General features: G+C 47.1%; 1 protein-coding gene across 1 annotated transcript in view; it reads right to left on the bottom strand.

Moving 5' to 3' along the window:
• The window catches only part of LOC112322862 (O-acyltransferase like protein), a 50,681-nt gene that overhangs the window by 18,735 nt on the left and 15,725 nt on the right, over nt 1-16,221 (bottom strand). The window contains exons 3-8 of the mRNA XM_053912251.1: nt 14,477-14,616; nt 13,057-13,135; nt 8,456-8,597; nt 7,217-7,443; nt 3,092-3,271; nt 2,242-2,344 (exon numbers count right to left, since the gene is read on the bottom strand). Of these exons, the coding sequence (XP_053768226.1) occupies nt 2,242-2,344; nt 3,092-3,271; nt 7,217-7,443; nt 8,456-8,597; nt 13,057-13,135; nt 14,477-14,616 (871 nt within the window). The remainder of the gene's footprint in view (nt 1-2,241; nt 2,345-3,091; nt 3,272-7,216; nt 7,444-8,455; nt 8,598-13,056; nt 13,136-14,476; nt 14,617-16,221) is intronic.

Genomic DNA, 16,221 nt, shown 5'->3' with positions numbered 1-16,221 from the left:
CAAGATGTCCCAGGATTCAGCTCCGATCTGTCATCCCATGCTCCTCCCAGCATCCAACTCGGTCCTGTGGCTTTAAAACCACCTGTATTCCAGGCACTCCCAAATTTCCCTCTCCAGCTTTGACATTTCCACTGAGCTCCAGACACACAGAGGCAACTGCTTATTTAACAACATCTCTGCATGGAAGTCTACAAGGTCGCTCAGCCTTAGCTTGTCCAAAGCAGAAAGCTGGACTTCTGTCCCCCAACCCTGCTTCTCCTCTGCTCTCTTCCACATCAGTCACTAACATCACCACCTACTCAGTCTCCAAAGCCAAAACCTAGACGTCGTCCTCAGCTCTGCCTTTTGTCACATTTCCCATCCAATCCATCAACAGGTTCTAACAATTTCACCTCTAAAACACACCTTGAACATGGCCTTCTCTCAACCCCAGCCACCAACACCCAGTCCAAGCCTTAATCATTTCTCATCTGAAATTTGACAAAGGTCACCTGATTGATCTTCCTGCTTCCGCCTCTGCCCTTTTAGATCTACTATTGACATGGGAGCCAGAGTGATTCTTTTAAAATGTCAGATCATATCACCTTCCAAACTAAAGTGATCCAGCAACCTCCCATTTCACCAAGAATCCCTCCCAAGCTCATTGAAACAGCTGCCCATTCTACCTCCTCGTCTAGTTCTTCCCTGACGTTTATTACTACCAGCTTGTTTCTTGTTCATTTCTATGCTTATTGCTGGTTTCCTATGAGCACGTGTGCACACACACACACACACACTCACACACACTTATGAAAGCACCAGGGGAGGTCCTTGTTTGTTCTACCCACTGCTGAATCTCAGGACCTAGGACGATGCCTGGCAAATAGACATTCACCAGTCCGTGGCTGGCTGGATGAATGCTTAGCATCTGATAAGAAGAGCTGCTATCTACCACTAAGGTCTCCCTGTGAAGGAGGAAGGCACAGTCAGCTCCAAGAGGGAGAGGCGGGCCAGCCCAGTGACTAAAACATGAACTCCTGAACTCTGGAGTCAGGTTGCCTAGGTTTCAATCATGGGACCACTAGGACTGTGCCCTTCCGTCTCAATTTCCTTCTCTTCAAAGTGGAGGTTTTGTGGTCTGTCCATACAATGGGCTATTACTCAGCCACAAAAGAAAGGAAGTTCTGACACAGACTATGACATAGATGGATGTCAAAAACATCGCCCTAAGTGACAGCAGCCAGGCACAACAGGCCACATGTGGCACAATCTGTTTACATGAAATGTCCGAACGGGTAAACCCGCAGAGACAGCAAGCAAGCTTCCAGCAGTGGGGGAGCAGGGCGAGCTGGGGAGTGACTTCTTCGTGGGCACGAGGCTTCCTTTGGGGGTGAGGAAAATGGCTGGAACCAGACAGAAGTGGTGGCTGCACAACTTGGGAGCGTCCTAAATGCCGCCGAATTGTTCGCTTTAAGCAGTCAATTTCATGTTACGCGAATTTCACCTCAACTTAAAAAATGGGGATTGTTTTTAGAACACCAGCCCCACATTGCCAGATCTTAGGATTTTTATTATTTATTTTCTTAAGTATATTTTATTGATTATGCTATTACAGTTGTCCCATTTTTTTTCTCCCCTTTATCCCCTTCTGCCCAGTACCCCATTCCCCCCAGCATTCTCCCACCTTAGTTCACGTCCATGGGCTGTACATATAAGTTCTTTGGCTTCGCCATTTCCTATGCTATTCTTAACATCCAGAAACTGGGGATTTTAACAATGGTCCCTACTGCACAGGAGCACGAGGACTCAGTGTGGCAATGCTGCGAAGCACTTCACACGGCACCTGACATTTGCCAAACAACTAAGAAATTTTACCGCTTAGTAGTAAATTGAAATAAACATAGCTTTATGAAACAACAATACCATTTTCTCTTTTTTTCCTTCACATTTTCCTATGGTGAGAACTAGAACTTTACCATGGATTCACATCCATCTACAAACCAGAATTTGAGAACCACTGAAATAAATGATTTTGAGAAGTAAAACCACCTTTTGTAAAAGACTTATTTCAGAGGGCCGTCCGAGCTCATTTAATAAACCGCACATTTGAAGGAGAGGAGCTTGTCCAGAAACGGACAGAAGCAAAGGCCAGGTGAGTGAGGTGAGCCGTTCAGTTTTTCTCTCTAAAGTGAGAAGGGCACCACGTACACACATCCCCAGACAAAGAGGAGCAAGCACAGCAGCAGAAACACACCGCGTTACCTGATCAGGAAGAACGTGTCAACGCCCAGGTAGAACGGGCCGCTCCGGGAGCAAAGGTACAGCGGGTTTTTCAGCACTCTGTCTTTCCAGTCCAGCACGTTGTCTGTAACACACAGAAAAGGCAGTGTCTACTTGTTTTAAGAGAAGAAAACCGTGCGACTTATCTTTTCAGAAAAAGCAAGAGGAACACCTTCAACTTTCAGTTGTATTGGGAGGGTTTTATGCTCCCCGCCATTCCCTTAAAAGGACCAAAAATAAAAGGGGTGACTGAGGTGCCTAATTGTAACTAAGGCTTCATGTTCCTCTGGCCTCTCACAGTGGCCTCAGCCCCGTGGGGCTACAGCAGCATCACCCACTCGTGGACCGGAACGGATCTCCCAGGGGGTCCCTCACACGACCCTTCCCCGCCCCAGTTCCGGCACAGGTATTTGGCCACTGGGTATGCTCTGATGGGAATGCTTCAGGGGCGTAGGGACTGGGAGAAGGTCAAGAAGCATTGATTTGACTCATGCGCAAGACGCGTTTATGCTGGCCTGTGTTTCCAGAAGAAAAAAAGAATGCCATTTCTGGCTTCACTGATCCTGATGAGAGGGAACCCATCTGTCTGGACAATGAAGACACAGCACTCCGGCGTCACATTCACCTGGTACCCAGGTGTCTGATTGATACCTCAGAGGAGGTAAAGCAGCCGCTGGACACTGGCCGGGAGACTCACTGATGGGAGGTCACAGCCATGTCTCCGAAACAGAAGGAAAGCTGTGGCCTCCCCTCCTGTGGCCCGACGTGACCCCCTCACACAAAAGGTGCTCTCTCCCGTGACCACTCCTTAAAGCTCATCGGTTGTCCGCACCCAAAGACAGCCACGCTGTCATCTGACCGGTGTGCCCCGACACGATCCAGAGGAGACTCAAGACTCGGATGCCGTTCAGTGCAGAGCACGAGCTTCCTGGCATCTTGGTAGCCCAGATGGCCGGCACATTCTTCTGCCAAGAAAAGCATTTCAGAGCGTGGTCCACGGCTCCTAGAAACCCTGGGCAAGAGCAAAGTCGTTATTGCCTACCTGGAGGGCCAGATCGACCCACACGCTGCCCCACAAACAAGAGCCAACACACACACCAGTGATCCTGGCTGCCACAGGGTGCTCCCTCCCTGTGACCGTGGACCGGCCAACTCAGTTCTCCATCGCCCCCTATTCATCTGTACGTGGATTTTTCGACTTGGTCTCCCTCCCCAATGACCTTGACTTTGCCTAATAGACATGACTTGAGATTGGTGCCCACACATCCATGCACAGAATACACTGCCCAAGTTCAGTCCCCAGGATGCTATTGCCTGACCACGGTCCTGTGTTAGAAAGGGTTGGGGGGGCTGTAACTTAGACACGAGGCCAGCATTTGCTAGAAATGGCATCCCTGGTCCTCTTCCAAGAATGAACCACTTGCAAATAACATCCCTACCTGTCAAGGAACAGGTATGAAAACAGAGAGGCAGGTGGTCCAGAGCTAAGGCTGCGGGCCTTAGAGTTAGACATTCCTGGCTCTGAGTCTGGCTGTCACTTATTAGCTCTGTGACCTTCACTAAGTGAAATTAACTTCTCTGTACTTAAATGTCCACATCTGCATAATGGGGACCAAATTAGATCTTTAATCACAGGATTATTGTGAAGAACAAATGGGATAATGTCACAGCTGCTCTGCTCGCTATTTTAATTAAGCCCTATTGCTTTAAGAATAGTTAATCCCTTCTACTTATTCCCTTTATTTTTTCAATGTAATGTAACTCATTCTGAGAGCCCATTAAGTGGCTAGAATTGTGAAACAGGAGCCTCCAAAGCTCAAGCTGCCTCCAAGAGACTCATATTTTCTCCCGGACAGGGCTCGGTGCCTTGAACATGGCGGGCTCCCGAAGTCCTTGCGGGACTGAACTTATTCACCAGCGAGAGCTGGCTTACAACCAAGCTCTGGAAATCCAAGTCAATTTCTTAAGTGGGAGAATGGACTTGCCTCACATTCGGAGGTTGCAGCCATAACTAGGCGTTTTCCCACCAGAGTCACTCTCAGATGCGCCTGCTGAAGGCACGCGGCTCAGCCTCTCGTTCAGAGGACTCGCCCCTCACCAGGAACGGGCAGAGCTTCAGTGCAATGAGCAGTCCCACACCTCGTGTCCCTGGTCCCCTTGGGGGAAGCCACCGAGAAGCCACCGACTGCAGCGGAGAGACACCGGGCAGGGCCCTGCTGAGTTCCACCCAGTTTCTGAGCCTCCCTGGGTGAGGCCTGTTTCCTCACTTTTCAACTAAGCACACTTCTTGGCAAGGTTCTCTGTGAGGACTCGAGAATGTTTGTCAAACTGCTGGCCCAAAGCCTAACTTGGCAAGCAAATACAGAATGTTTTGCTATCGTTATTTTTTTTTCCACCTAGAGTCTACGTGTGGGTCAACTTAACTAGCAGCAGCTTGTAAACCCCCCTGAAAATGGTCACCAGGGAAGACAGCCTCTCTGAGCGCTGACTCACAGACTTGGAAGTGGCACGTGTCACAAAGCCCTGGAACACAGGGAGGAGCGGATGAAACCTGCATGTAGGCGGTTCTCAAAGTGGGGGTCCTCAGACCACTGCCTGGGGCCTAGTTAGAAATGCAGTCTCAGGTCCCACCCCAGACCTACGGAATCAGAATCTTTGGGGGAGACAGGCAGCCCTCCAGGAGGTCAGGATGCTCCCCAAAGTTCAAGAACTGCTGGCTGTGACCGGGCTTTAAAAGCCCTGGCATCCCCTTTCGGTTCTTTTCTCCGTGAGCCACTCAACTGTCAGCAATGAACACAGAGCAAGAGCCCTGGCCGCCAGGGGCTGAGATCCTCAGCTACTTCCTTCACAAAAACATCCTCAAACATTCGCTCACATTTTTCTCATCTAAATGGCAAAAGACAGGCTCATGGGAGAGGAAACCACCCCAGGCAATGGTTTGGAAGACACAGAACAAGGAGGGGGAGATACCCAACCTGGCTTCAGGCCTCCAGAAGACTGGGTGGTCTTGGGCGACTCGCTGGGGAGTGTCAAAGTGGAGGGAAGACGATGCGGAGTCTAGGGGGTCTCTGCATCTCGAGTTTTGTTTTCAAACATTCGGGAATGTGATATTTTACTTTCATGGTATGAAATACAAAAAAAAATTGCTACAGCAACAGAACGTGGAACCCCCCCCCCCCCGCCAATATGGGGGCCACAGTTAAATGTAGCTGTTAAAAAAACTACCATAACCTTAGTTTCCTGATTGTACAGAGTGTCATTTTGGGTGAAGAAGCTGAAGTTTCAGGGGCGAATTCTTGGTACCATACCAGGTGCGTCTGCCCTGAATCCTATGATCTGGCCTTAAAAAGCTGGACTCCTGGGATAGCCTCCTATTGGTGATCAGCAATGGTGGGTTTTGTCGGCTGCAGGCTCCCCGTCCACGTGACAATGAGATGCCTATAGGAGGTCCCTCCCGGGGTCAGGCCACCTCAGCGGGGTCAGCATGGCAAGAGGTCTCAGCACCCCCCCCACACCCCCTCCTACCTTAACTGGAGAGAATGAGGAAGAGAACAACAAATTAGGATGAGCTAAGTACATTCTCTCATTTAATTCCTTCAACGAACCCCTTTCTGGCTCCCATTCTACACAGGTGGCAGCTGAGGTTCCCAGAGGTCCAACAACCTGACCAAGGGCAGAGTTAGAAACCAAGGCGGGTTTGAATGGGGGCTGCTAAGCTCACACTATTTTTGCCACTTTCTACACAGCAGCCATGGAGCTGGTCACATAGGAAATAATTGAAGGGTTCTGAGCCTCAAGCGAGGCCATCAAAACTGTCCCCAAAATCTGATGGGTCTGTCATGAAACAAGAAAGCAAGTAGATTATTTTCTGAGTCCCCAGAGGGCCAAACCAGGGCCCGTGGTAGAAAATACAGGGCAACAGGGACCAACTCTGCACAGGAGCCTAACATCCAGCCCTCCCCACCCTGATGGGGTCAGAGGGAACCGGGGCTGGCGGCCGGCTTCTGGTCTGCAGACGACAAATGTGTTTTTTGTTGTTTTTCCTATTGTTGGGTTTTTTTTTTTTTGCTGGCGTCCCTATTGTTTTTGTTTTTGCCTGAAGATCCAAACAGAATCTGATAAAATCATGACTCTGCTTTTCACCTTGGACATATTCCCTGAAACCACTTTGTCACATATTAATATTCTTCTGGTCCATTCATTGAAATTTGGTTTTATTTTTGGCCCCCTAGTTAGAGTAAAGGAAGGACAGTTGCGTAGACCCACAGGGGCGCTGCCAAAAAATTACTTCACCCGTTCTGAAGGTATTTGCATGGCTAGGCTATTCTTGTTTCAGGGCGTGTGTGTGTGTGTGTGTGTGTGTTTGTGTTCTCTTTGCTTTGCTGTCCAGGCAAGTGGAAATGAAAATGATGCTCTTGATTTTTTAACTAAAACACAACCCAGTGTGACTCACTGCGACCCTGCCCCCACCACGCCTCTCCGGGCTCTCTGTTTCTGGCTCGGACACGCTCTGCCGTGCCTGAGTCAGCTGTGCTGCATACTCACTCCCCTGGCTTCGTGCACCTGTAAATCATGTACCTTGGGGTCATGCCAAGAAGCTTCTGTGAGTCATCTGAGTTTTGCGACACTGAAAATAGACAATGTGATCACGGAATTGTTCCTTAGAGGGTCACTACAGAGAAACCCAAGCTCTGTGCTGACCTAGTCTTTCTTTGAGTAGCTCAAAAACACCCTGGATAATTGTCCCCAAGAAATAAAGCGGCATTTTTGGTGACCTTGCCCTAGCACACGTACGGTAAACAAAGACTGAATTGTCAAGAGCAGAGACCCAACCTCCACGCTGGCGCTTGGAAGCTGTTGGGCACTCGCTGGACGCCAGCGCTGCAGGAATTATTTTCCAGTTTTGCACTCATCTAAGCCACCTCTCAGGAGTGGTCTTGTTTATTCAAATGCCTACTTTTTCCTCTGCTCGGGGTTGCTGGCAGCGAGCCATGGGGCAGGCCACCTGTCTCCTGGATCCTGTTTCTCGGTCCACTCCTCTCTGTCTCTCTCAAAGGCAGACTCCCGTACGTGGCCGAATGTGCCCCGTGCGAGGGGGACGCCCTGTGATCCGACCCCCAGCCCCTGGCTGCCACATACGCAGTCCCAGCCAGAGGGAGGGCGAGGCCGAGCAGGGTGAGGAACCTGCAGGGAAAAGACACACATGTGTGGACCAGCCTTCCCTCACCTCGACACCCCAACACCACGACACCCCAACACCCCAACACCATGACACCGCCACCCCAATACCACAGTAAGACGCAGAGAAAACAGCCCAGCAAACACAGAAACACTCACAGTCCCTACTGGAAGAGACATAATTTTTTAACACGTCTAAGGGTTAGAAGTAGCTGAGAATAAATAAATGAAAAAAATTACAAAGCAAAATATTAATGGATGCCACTAAATCCTTATTATAATTGTAAAAACTAATCATAAACAAACAAACAGCCACGAAAACATCAGAAGATATGACTAAGGACTTATATACTTTATCTAGATAATGAACTTTAAAAATCCATAAGAACCTAAATAATACCCATGGGAAAAGGAGAGGGGAGTATAAATAGCAGATATATAAACTTAGGGGGAAAAACCCTCATTACCATTTTTTAAAATGTAAGCTAAACCAACTTATTTATCCATGAAATTGGTACCACTTTTATAACGGTGGCTTTGGATGCATGAACGTCTCCTACGGGGCTGGTGGGGGGCAGTTTAACTGAGGTTTTCGGGAAAGCACCTTATCCAGCAATCCAGGCTATGGGCCAGCAGTCCCATCAGTTTCCCCTAAGGAGCAACGCAGGACGCCAACAGGAAGCAACAGGCCAGATTGCGGAGGTGTTTGTGAATGAATAACAGAACTTCATCTTCAGTGGTAGCAGGATAGGAACAGGAGTCTCTCGGGACAGGATACATCTCTCAGTGACTCTGAAACCCAGTCACACTTGGGTGTGGCCAGCCTTCCTCTTGAACACGTGCAATTTCTTGTTTAAGGTAAAGGGTGATTTCCCTGCACACAGCATTGGCTAGACATCATTCAGGGACAGAAAGGCCAGTGGCTCAGTCTAGCTGGCGAGCGGAAGGGGATAAAACAGCCCAACCAGGGACACACACATACACATCCTAACCGGGTCCCTTGAACGCCTGTACTCACAGACACACGGCAGCAAACGTGTCCAGGGGGAATATTCCAGTAGCACATCTGGCCACACCCCCACCAGATGAGGAGGACGAATTCGTTGTAAAGAGAGAGAGAGAAGGAGCCAAAAAGGAAGCATTTCTGAATCTTAAAATATCTACCAAGAGGGGGGGAAAAAAAAAAGGATTGTATTAATAAAACTTCCCTTGCCAAGAGACACTTTATACCTTTCCAAGAGTTTTCATATCTCTTACTTTAAAACAAAATTTTGACCTTAAGAAGGGCAGCTGGCTTTGAATGTGTCTGATCTACAGACAGATGGGGAAAATAAGGCAGAAAGATGATGAAAGTCACACAACAAGGAATGCTTAGCCCCGAGGGGGTGGACCACGGGTCTCCTGACCTCTCTGCACACTTGTATCCTTCCCTAGCACACGGCCCTGGGAATGACAATCCTGAAGTGGAGCCATTGCCACACTCAAATCTATTGGCGAATAGGTCCGCACGAGAGCGATAAATGCACTATGGGATGGAATGATAAAAGGGAAGCCCACACTACAATGGGGAACAGTACTGCCTGAAGCTGAAGCCAAGGAGCACCAATTCAGGACACCACTCATTAGTCACCACAAGGAAGAGTTTATGAAGAGATTAGTGGGAAGACAGGGCAGTGGTCTCAGGCTGTGCTGTGCCTCAGAATTACCTGCAGAGCCTGGTAAGCAGATTCTCCCTCCTCTCCCCCCTGCAAGTGCCTGACCCAGTAAGTCTGGGGTGGGGCCTAAGGATGTGCATTTCAAACACCATCCCAGGTGCTCCTGCTGCTAATCAAAGTGGGTGTTTAAGGGGCCTCAGGTAATCCAGCCAGACTAGGAAACTAGGTATCAGGTAATTTTCTGGGTTGAATTGTGTCCCCCCAGAAATTATTCAAACCCTAACCCCCAGGAACTGTGCATGTGACTTCATTTGGAAATATGGTCTTGCAGATATAAGCAATTTACGATAAGGTCATATACTAGGACAGGGTGTACCCTAACTTCATTATGACTGGTGTCCTTATACAAAGAGGGAAGTGTGGACACAGAGAGACACACAGAACAGAATCCACATGAAGACAGAGGGAGAGATTGGAGCGAGGCATCTTAAACCACCCAGGGTGTGGTATTTTGCCCTAGGGTCCTGCAGGGAACAAAACATGCCACCCCACCACAAAGTGCCTAAAAGGATTTAGAGCGGGGCCTGGCTAAGAGAACCGGAGATAATTTTTATTGGAATGACCCATCTGGATGTCACGGCAACCATCTAATTACCAAACCTGTCTTCTTCTTCTTGTCCTGTGAATTATTCTCCCCGCCTTTGAGGCCCAGACCCCTACCCTACCCCTTAGCCCAAGATGGCATATAAGCCTCAACTGCCTGATTTGTCCTTGAGTCTCATATTTTTATGGGGCTCCCATACATAGGAAATTAAAGATTTGTTTTTCTTTTTTTAACCTGTTTTATGTCAATTTAACCACTAGACCTGTCAAAGAACCTAGGAGGGTAGCAGGAAAACTTCTTCCTCCCCAGCCGTCCCTAGGAAATGGAGCACAGCAGGTGAGGGTGGAATATGTGGATATGAATTGTTAGGGATTGTAACTGGGTTTGTAATCATCACAGGCAAATTTTCTCTAGGATCTCAACACCCTGGTGTTACATATTTTTATTCTCAGGAACCCACGCTAAGTCTGTGAGTTGAAATTTTACAACATTCTACAGAAAGCACACTGTGCAGTTTTTTGCAATATGCTCTGCTCTGTCCAGAGTGTTTTTCCCTCTCTCTGCAATTCTGGGCTCATTTTTGGGTTTCTTTTTTTTTTTGGCTTATCTTCTATGGTCTCCATGTGTTAACTCCCTGTCCTCCCACTCCAGATGAGAAAAGTCTGTACAAATAGCTTCCTCCTGCAATTGCTGAGCTGGTTACCCCACATCTGTAAGGGAAATATTGGCAACTCCATCAAAAAGCTTTAAGGAATAGCTGACAAATCCCTTCCAGATGGGAACCTTTTCCCCTGGGCCGAGACCCTTCCATTTCTGTCTGTTGCCTCTGTGCAGAAGCTGGCGCAGCGCCTTGGCAGCGAAGACTAAGTATATCCACCAAGGCAGCTCTGCTCGCCCTAATCCTTTTTCTAGTTCCTCAGAGAATCATCAAAATATCTTTGTAGAAAAGAACAAATTGGTGGTCACCAGATTGGAGGGGGTTGGAGGATGGGCGAGAAAGGTGAAAGGGATTAAGAAGTACAAGTTGCTGGTTATTAAAATAGTCATGGAATGTAGTGTACAGCATAGTGGATATAGTCGATAACATAAGCAAGCCCTGGCTGGTGTGGCTCAGCCCTGGACTGAGTGCCGGTCTCGAACCGAAGGGTCACCAGTTCAACTCCCAGTCAGGGCACATGCCTGGGGTTGCAGACCAGGTCTCCAGCTGGGGGCGTGCAAAAGGCAACCACACATCAATGTTTCTCTCCCTCTCTTTCTCTCTCCCTTCCCTTCTCTCTAAAAATAATACATAAAATCTTTAAAAATATATAAAAATTATGTATGATGCCAGGTGGGTACTAGACTTATCAGGGTGATCAATTCATAAGATATATGAATTGATATCTAACCACTATATTGTACACCTAAAACTGATATAATCTTGTATATCAACTGTAACTGAAAAATAAATTTAAAACATATCTTTGTGATGATAATAGTTTCTAACTTCCCATTTTATTCTAATGTCAACTCTGACTAATAAGCTTAGCACTGAAGATGCTGGGCTATACATTAACTCAGGTTTAGGGAGTCATTTATTCACTTGAAATGCTAATTTAATAGCAACTCTGCAAATTCGTCTTTGTTGCTAGGATATTTATGACTTATTCAATAAGAGTTGAAATTGATATTTGGTTTGTAACAACTGGGTTTTCTTTTTAACAGCACATAAAATATTTGGCTAGATAACTAGATCATATACCCAAAGCTCTAGAGATAATCATAAATTCAGAGGACAATTTAAGGTTATTGAAAACTCACTGCAATATACTCATTTAAAAGAGGACTTTTAATAATGTGAGTGATGTCTTGATATAATAAGGGATCCATATTTGGTCTTCACCCCTGGTCTTCCTCCCCAGCTCCCGGTACAGAGCTCTGAAAGCCCTTGGAATTTCCTGAGTACCAGGGATCAGAGGAACATCTGTTGTTATTCATAATGCGCCTTCAACCAAACTCAAATTTATGCTAATGAGCTGACTCCTGGAGGATGGGGGCTGGTTGCTTAAAGAACCAACCATGTGATTAGGGAGGTGGGACTTTCAGCCCCATCCCTGACCTCTAGGGAGGACACAGGGACTGTGGATTGATTCAGTTCCTGGTGGCCAGTGATTTAATCAATTGTGCCCAGTGGAAACTCCAAGAAAACCTTAAGCGAAGGAGTTCAGAGAGCTTCCATGTTGAACACACTGAGAGGGAGGCATGCCTGTGCCCCGTCCCACATACCTGGCCCTATGCATTTCTCCCACTCGGCTCTCCTGAGCTTTGTCATTGATAATAAGCCCATTGTAGTAAGGAGAGCGTTCCGTCAGCCCCTAGAGCAAACTGGCAAACCTGAGGAGAGTGTCCTGGGCACCACTGACGTACAGCCACATCGGAAGGGGGGTAACCTTGGGACCCATTACTTCCAGCTGGTGTCTGAAGTAGGGGGCAGTCTTTTGGGAGTGAGCCATTAAACCTGTATGGTCAGCACTACCCACATAATGTGAGGGGGACACCCACACCTTTGGTGTCGGAAGGGTTCTGTGGGCAGAGAAACAAAAAAGTGTTTTCCTTTTAATAAGTCGCATTACTTCTTTTGATAACCGGAATAAATGCAAAATACACTAGTCATAAAAATTTTAGGATTTAAAGCTCTTCCTTTGAAATTTTTGAAAGAGTTAGAGGAAATCAAACCAGTTTCCAGGTGGACTCAAATGTATCCGTTCTGCATGGTTAAGGTCCAAAGTGATGGTTAAGGCCACAGGGAGCTGGACCCAGACTGAAGGTCCCTGTCCGCCCCTCTCTGTGCAGAGGAAGAGAAGGGAGTGTGGGGAGATTAAGTGACTTGCCCAGGATCACACAGCTGGGAGATGACATCCGGGACCAAAGCTGGGCGCTTACCACTAATCCATTGCCACACTGGCCTCACACAATCCTAGTTCGGCGGGGCATTCTGGATGTGGCTGCTGGCAGATCTCCGCGGACCACAGCCCGGGACGCTGGCAATAGCGAAACTAGACACCACCTACCTCCTTTCTTCAAGCCCACCAGGCAGCTGACTGTGCGGGAAGATGGTTTAAGTTTACAATTTTATTGCATAAAGATTCAGCTCCTTCCTTCCCTTTACTGTCTTTCTCCTCCTTCCTACTTTCTCCCTTCCGATGCCGCCACCCCCATGCCCAAGCCCCTCAAAACTCTGTTAGTCTCAGCTTATTGCATTTCTCAGGGTGAAAGGTGGGTTTGATCCTCAAAGAGGGGCCTTTCTCGGCTCCAAGGAGTTGGGGTTTTTGAAACTTCATGCAGAGACAATCGTCTCACTGGGTATTCTTTTGGACCTACCCAGCTGAGACAGCGCAGTCACATCCTCTTCCGTGCAAGAATCTGGGACACACACGGCCACACTGTAGTCAGCTCCATCCTGGGAAATACAGGCCACAGCATTCTTTAACGTTAGCAATCACCGACTATATGCAGGACAGCTCCTAAGTAAGTAACACGGTGCGTCTGCACAGTCCAGGAATTAAGCACACTGGGGATGGGAAGAGAAAGGTATTAAAAGAGGAACAGTCTGCTGACTTCTTTGGAGATGGCTTTCCCGTAACAGAGTACTTCCAGTGAATTTACGGAACATCAGAGGCGCTCATATTTCAATAAAAATATGCTCCAAGGCTCAATATAGCTGACTATTTCGAAAGCAACCCCCGGTGTGGGAAGTCTGCTCCCGGGGCATCTTTCTCCCATACGAAGAGTTAACTCCCCTGCACTTTTCAGCAATGCTGCCAACTTGCCATTTCTTCCTAGCAGAACAAAAAGTATCAAGAAAAGATTTTACTAATAAATCAAACCAATATTAGCATGCCTGTCCCAATAAAGCAAAGATCAAATGATAAAGCAGGATGTCTGGGATGCCTCTAAACATATAACTCACAGGATGTGTATAGGTCTGACCTTTTGCTCTGATACCAAAACCATTAATCTGCTTTGCAAATAGGATATGACATGTGTGCACACCGCTTATACCCTGAAGCGGTCCTCATAGCTCTCTGGGGGACAAATGCAGCTGGGTGGTAATCTTCCTTTGTTAGACCATTTTGGGCTATTACTATCAGAGAGCTTGGGTTTTTTATTATTTTACACTATTGTGATTAGCCAACCAGCAATGTTGTGAATGCATAAAATCTATCTTCATATTTAACAGGATGCTGTGCTTTTACTAGTTTTTTCCCCCCCAGCAGTAAAAGAAGTAACATGCTTTGAAGATAGTGAGCCCTGTGACTTCAGACAACTGACTTAGTGATGTAGTCGTAAAAGCCCCAGCCCATCTGCTGGGATAACCTCAACTCCCTGTCCTGCAGCTCTGTGTCTGGGACAGGATTATGGGTAACAGGAAGTCCACCCTCCCTTTGATATTCCAAAACCTGATGCTAAGTCAGAAGTTAATGCCCACGGACATTGGCTGGGACTTGACCTTGGATTCCCCACGAAGGTCCTTTAGAGGTCTTGCTGCATATAATACCGCAGGAGGAACATCTGAAGGCCTTATGTGGTTTGTGAATTTCCATCGCCTCCCATGATGTCCCACGCTCAGAACACGCAAGCAACTTTCTGCCACTGTTTAAAATTTAGTTTTAATGTTTTGCAAAACATCTTAATAGTATTGCTTTTAATTAAGAAAAGCAATCGGGGGAGTCCTGATGGGTTCCATATCATGAGGTTTGGTTGTCCCTCAGGAGCACGCCTGCAGGTCCCCCAGGCTCACCTGCTCGATGTGAAGCTTGCAGTACCGGCCCCGGAAGCTCCCTGAGGGCGCATGGGTGGAGAGGCACTCGCTGTAAGATCCCAGCCTGTCCACGTTTCCGCTGAGGACATTGCTCCCAAGTTTCCCAACGGAGTCATACACTGAATTTCAAAGCAAGAGAAGTGCTCAAAGTTAGCTTTCTCATGTCACTTTCCAACGAATGCATAGGTTCCACCATTTAAACTTATCAAAGTTCAATGACAAAAAAAAGAGGCGGACATGCCACTTTCTGATGCCACTCTCTGGGCCTGCACTTTGCAGCCCCGGCCCCTCTCAGTGCTGGGGGAGAACAACGGCGCATGCTCCCGTGTGGTTGGATGTGTATCCTCTCACTTGTGGGTGTTCCTGTTGTGGTGCATTTTCATCGTATATGCGCGAGTTTGTGCCTCAGCTCTCCTGCGTCTGCAAGTGCCGTTCAGTGCTGCATTGGCGCTGTTGGTGGTGCTGCTGCGCTCCTCTGGTCCAGAGATTCTAACTGCTGTATAATCTTTCACCGCCATCTCAGACTCAGCTGTGTGTCCCCAGGTGACGGACACATGGATGGCCTGGGTCACAAGGGACACAAACGCTGGGTGGATCCCACCGGACTGCACCCTGGAAGGACTGCCCCTAGGATGCAGGCTCCTATCTCTTCTTTGCGTGGTCTAGCTTTCTCATTTTTTGGCAGTCAATGGATATAAAAGAATATCCAATTATTGTTTTAATTTTCATTTCCCTAATTCCAATCAAGCCACAATATTTTTGTCAGTTAGCCATTTAAATTTTCTCTTCTGTAAAATACCTGTTTGTATCCTTTGCCCATTTTTTAATGGTTCTTCTCCTTTTGATTTGCAAGAGCTCCTTATTATTCAGTATATTGGTCCGCGTCTACCTGAGTCATTGAAAATATTTGCTCTCACTCTGTTATCTGGCAGTTCTTTACCTGTGGTGTCCTTCCTTGGACAGAAATCCATTCTTCTAAGCTTGCACTTTTGGTCTAGTCTTTGAACAATCTCTGTTCTAGTCGAGACTGCCCACGTAAACTCGCAGGGCTAGTGCCAAAGAAAAACGCAGGGCTTCTGATTTTAAAATTATTAAGAGTTTCAAGATGGGGCCAGCAAATCTGACTTCACGCAAGCTTGGGGCCTTCTAACGTGTGGATGCCACAGGACTACAAAGGCCACAGGCCTCTGAAGCCAGTCCTGGCTCTAATACCAAAACCTTGTGGCATCATTACCATGGACTGGTAGGATGTTGAGTGTTCTGCCTTACGCCTGTTCTTCCCCACAAAGGTGAGCTGGTTAGTTGTGGCCCATTAATCATTCATACAAATTTCAGAAAATTCATATTCAGAAATTTTTCAAAAATTTCAGAAAAAGTTTATTGTGCTCCTCAAAACATCCAACTAGAATATTGACTGATATTGCTTCAAATTTATAAAGTATATGGCTGGAGATTGACATCATTTTTGTATTAAGCCACATTGGATATCATGCAATTTACTCAAATCTTTTGAGCCCTTATTTATAATATTATATTTTCCCTTGGTAATCTCAAAAGAGGTTATGTGAACAATTCCTAGAGAGTGAATAGTTGGCTATTTTTCTTGGTGTTTTACTTTTAATTATATTTGCCAACTGATTGTTGCTGATGTGGCAAAACACTATTGATTTTTGTAATTTGTTCTGGTATCTGGCAAATTTGCTGAACTTTCTTATTAGTTCTAC

The sequence above is a fragment of the Desmodus rotundus genome, chromosome 10, assembly GCF_022682495.2.
Source record: "Desmodus rotundus isolate HL8 chromosome 10, HLdesRot8A.1, whole genome shotgun sequence".
Classification (NCBI taxonomy): Eukaryota; Metazoa; Chordata; class Mammalia; order Chiroptera; family Phyllostomidae; genus Desmodus; species Desmodus rotundus.
This window is presented reverse-complemented; position numbering and strand designations above follow the sequence as displayed.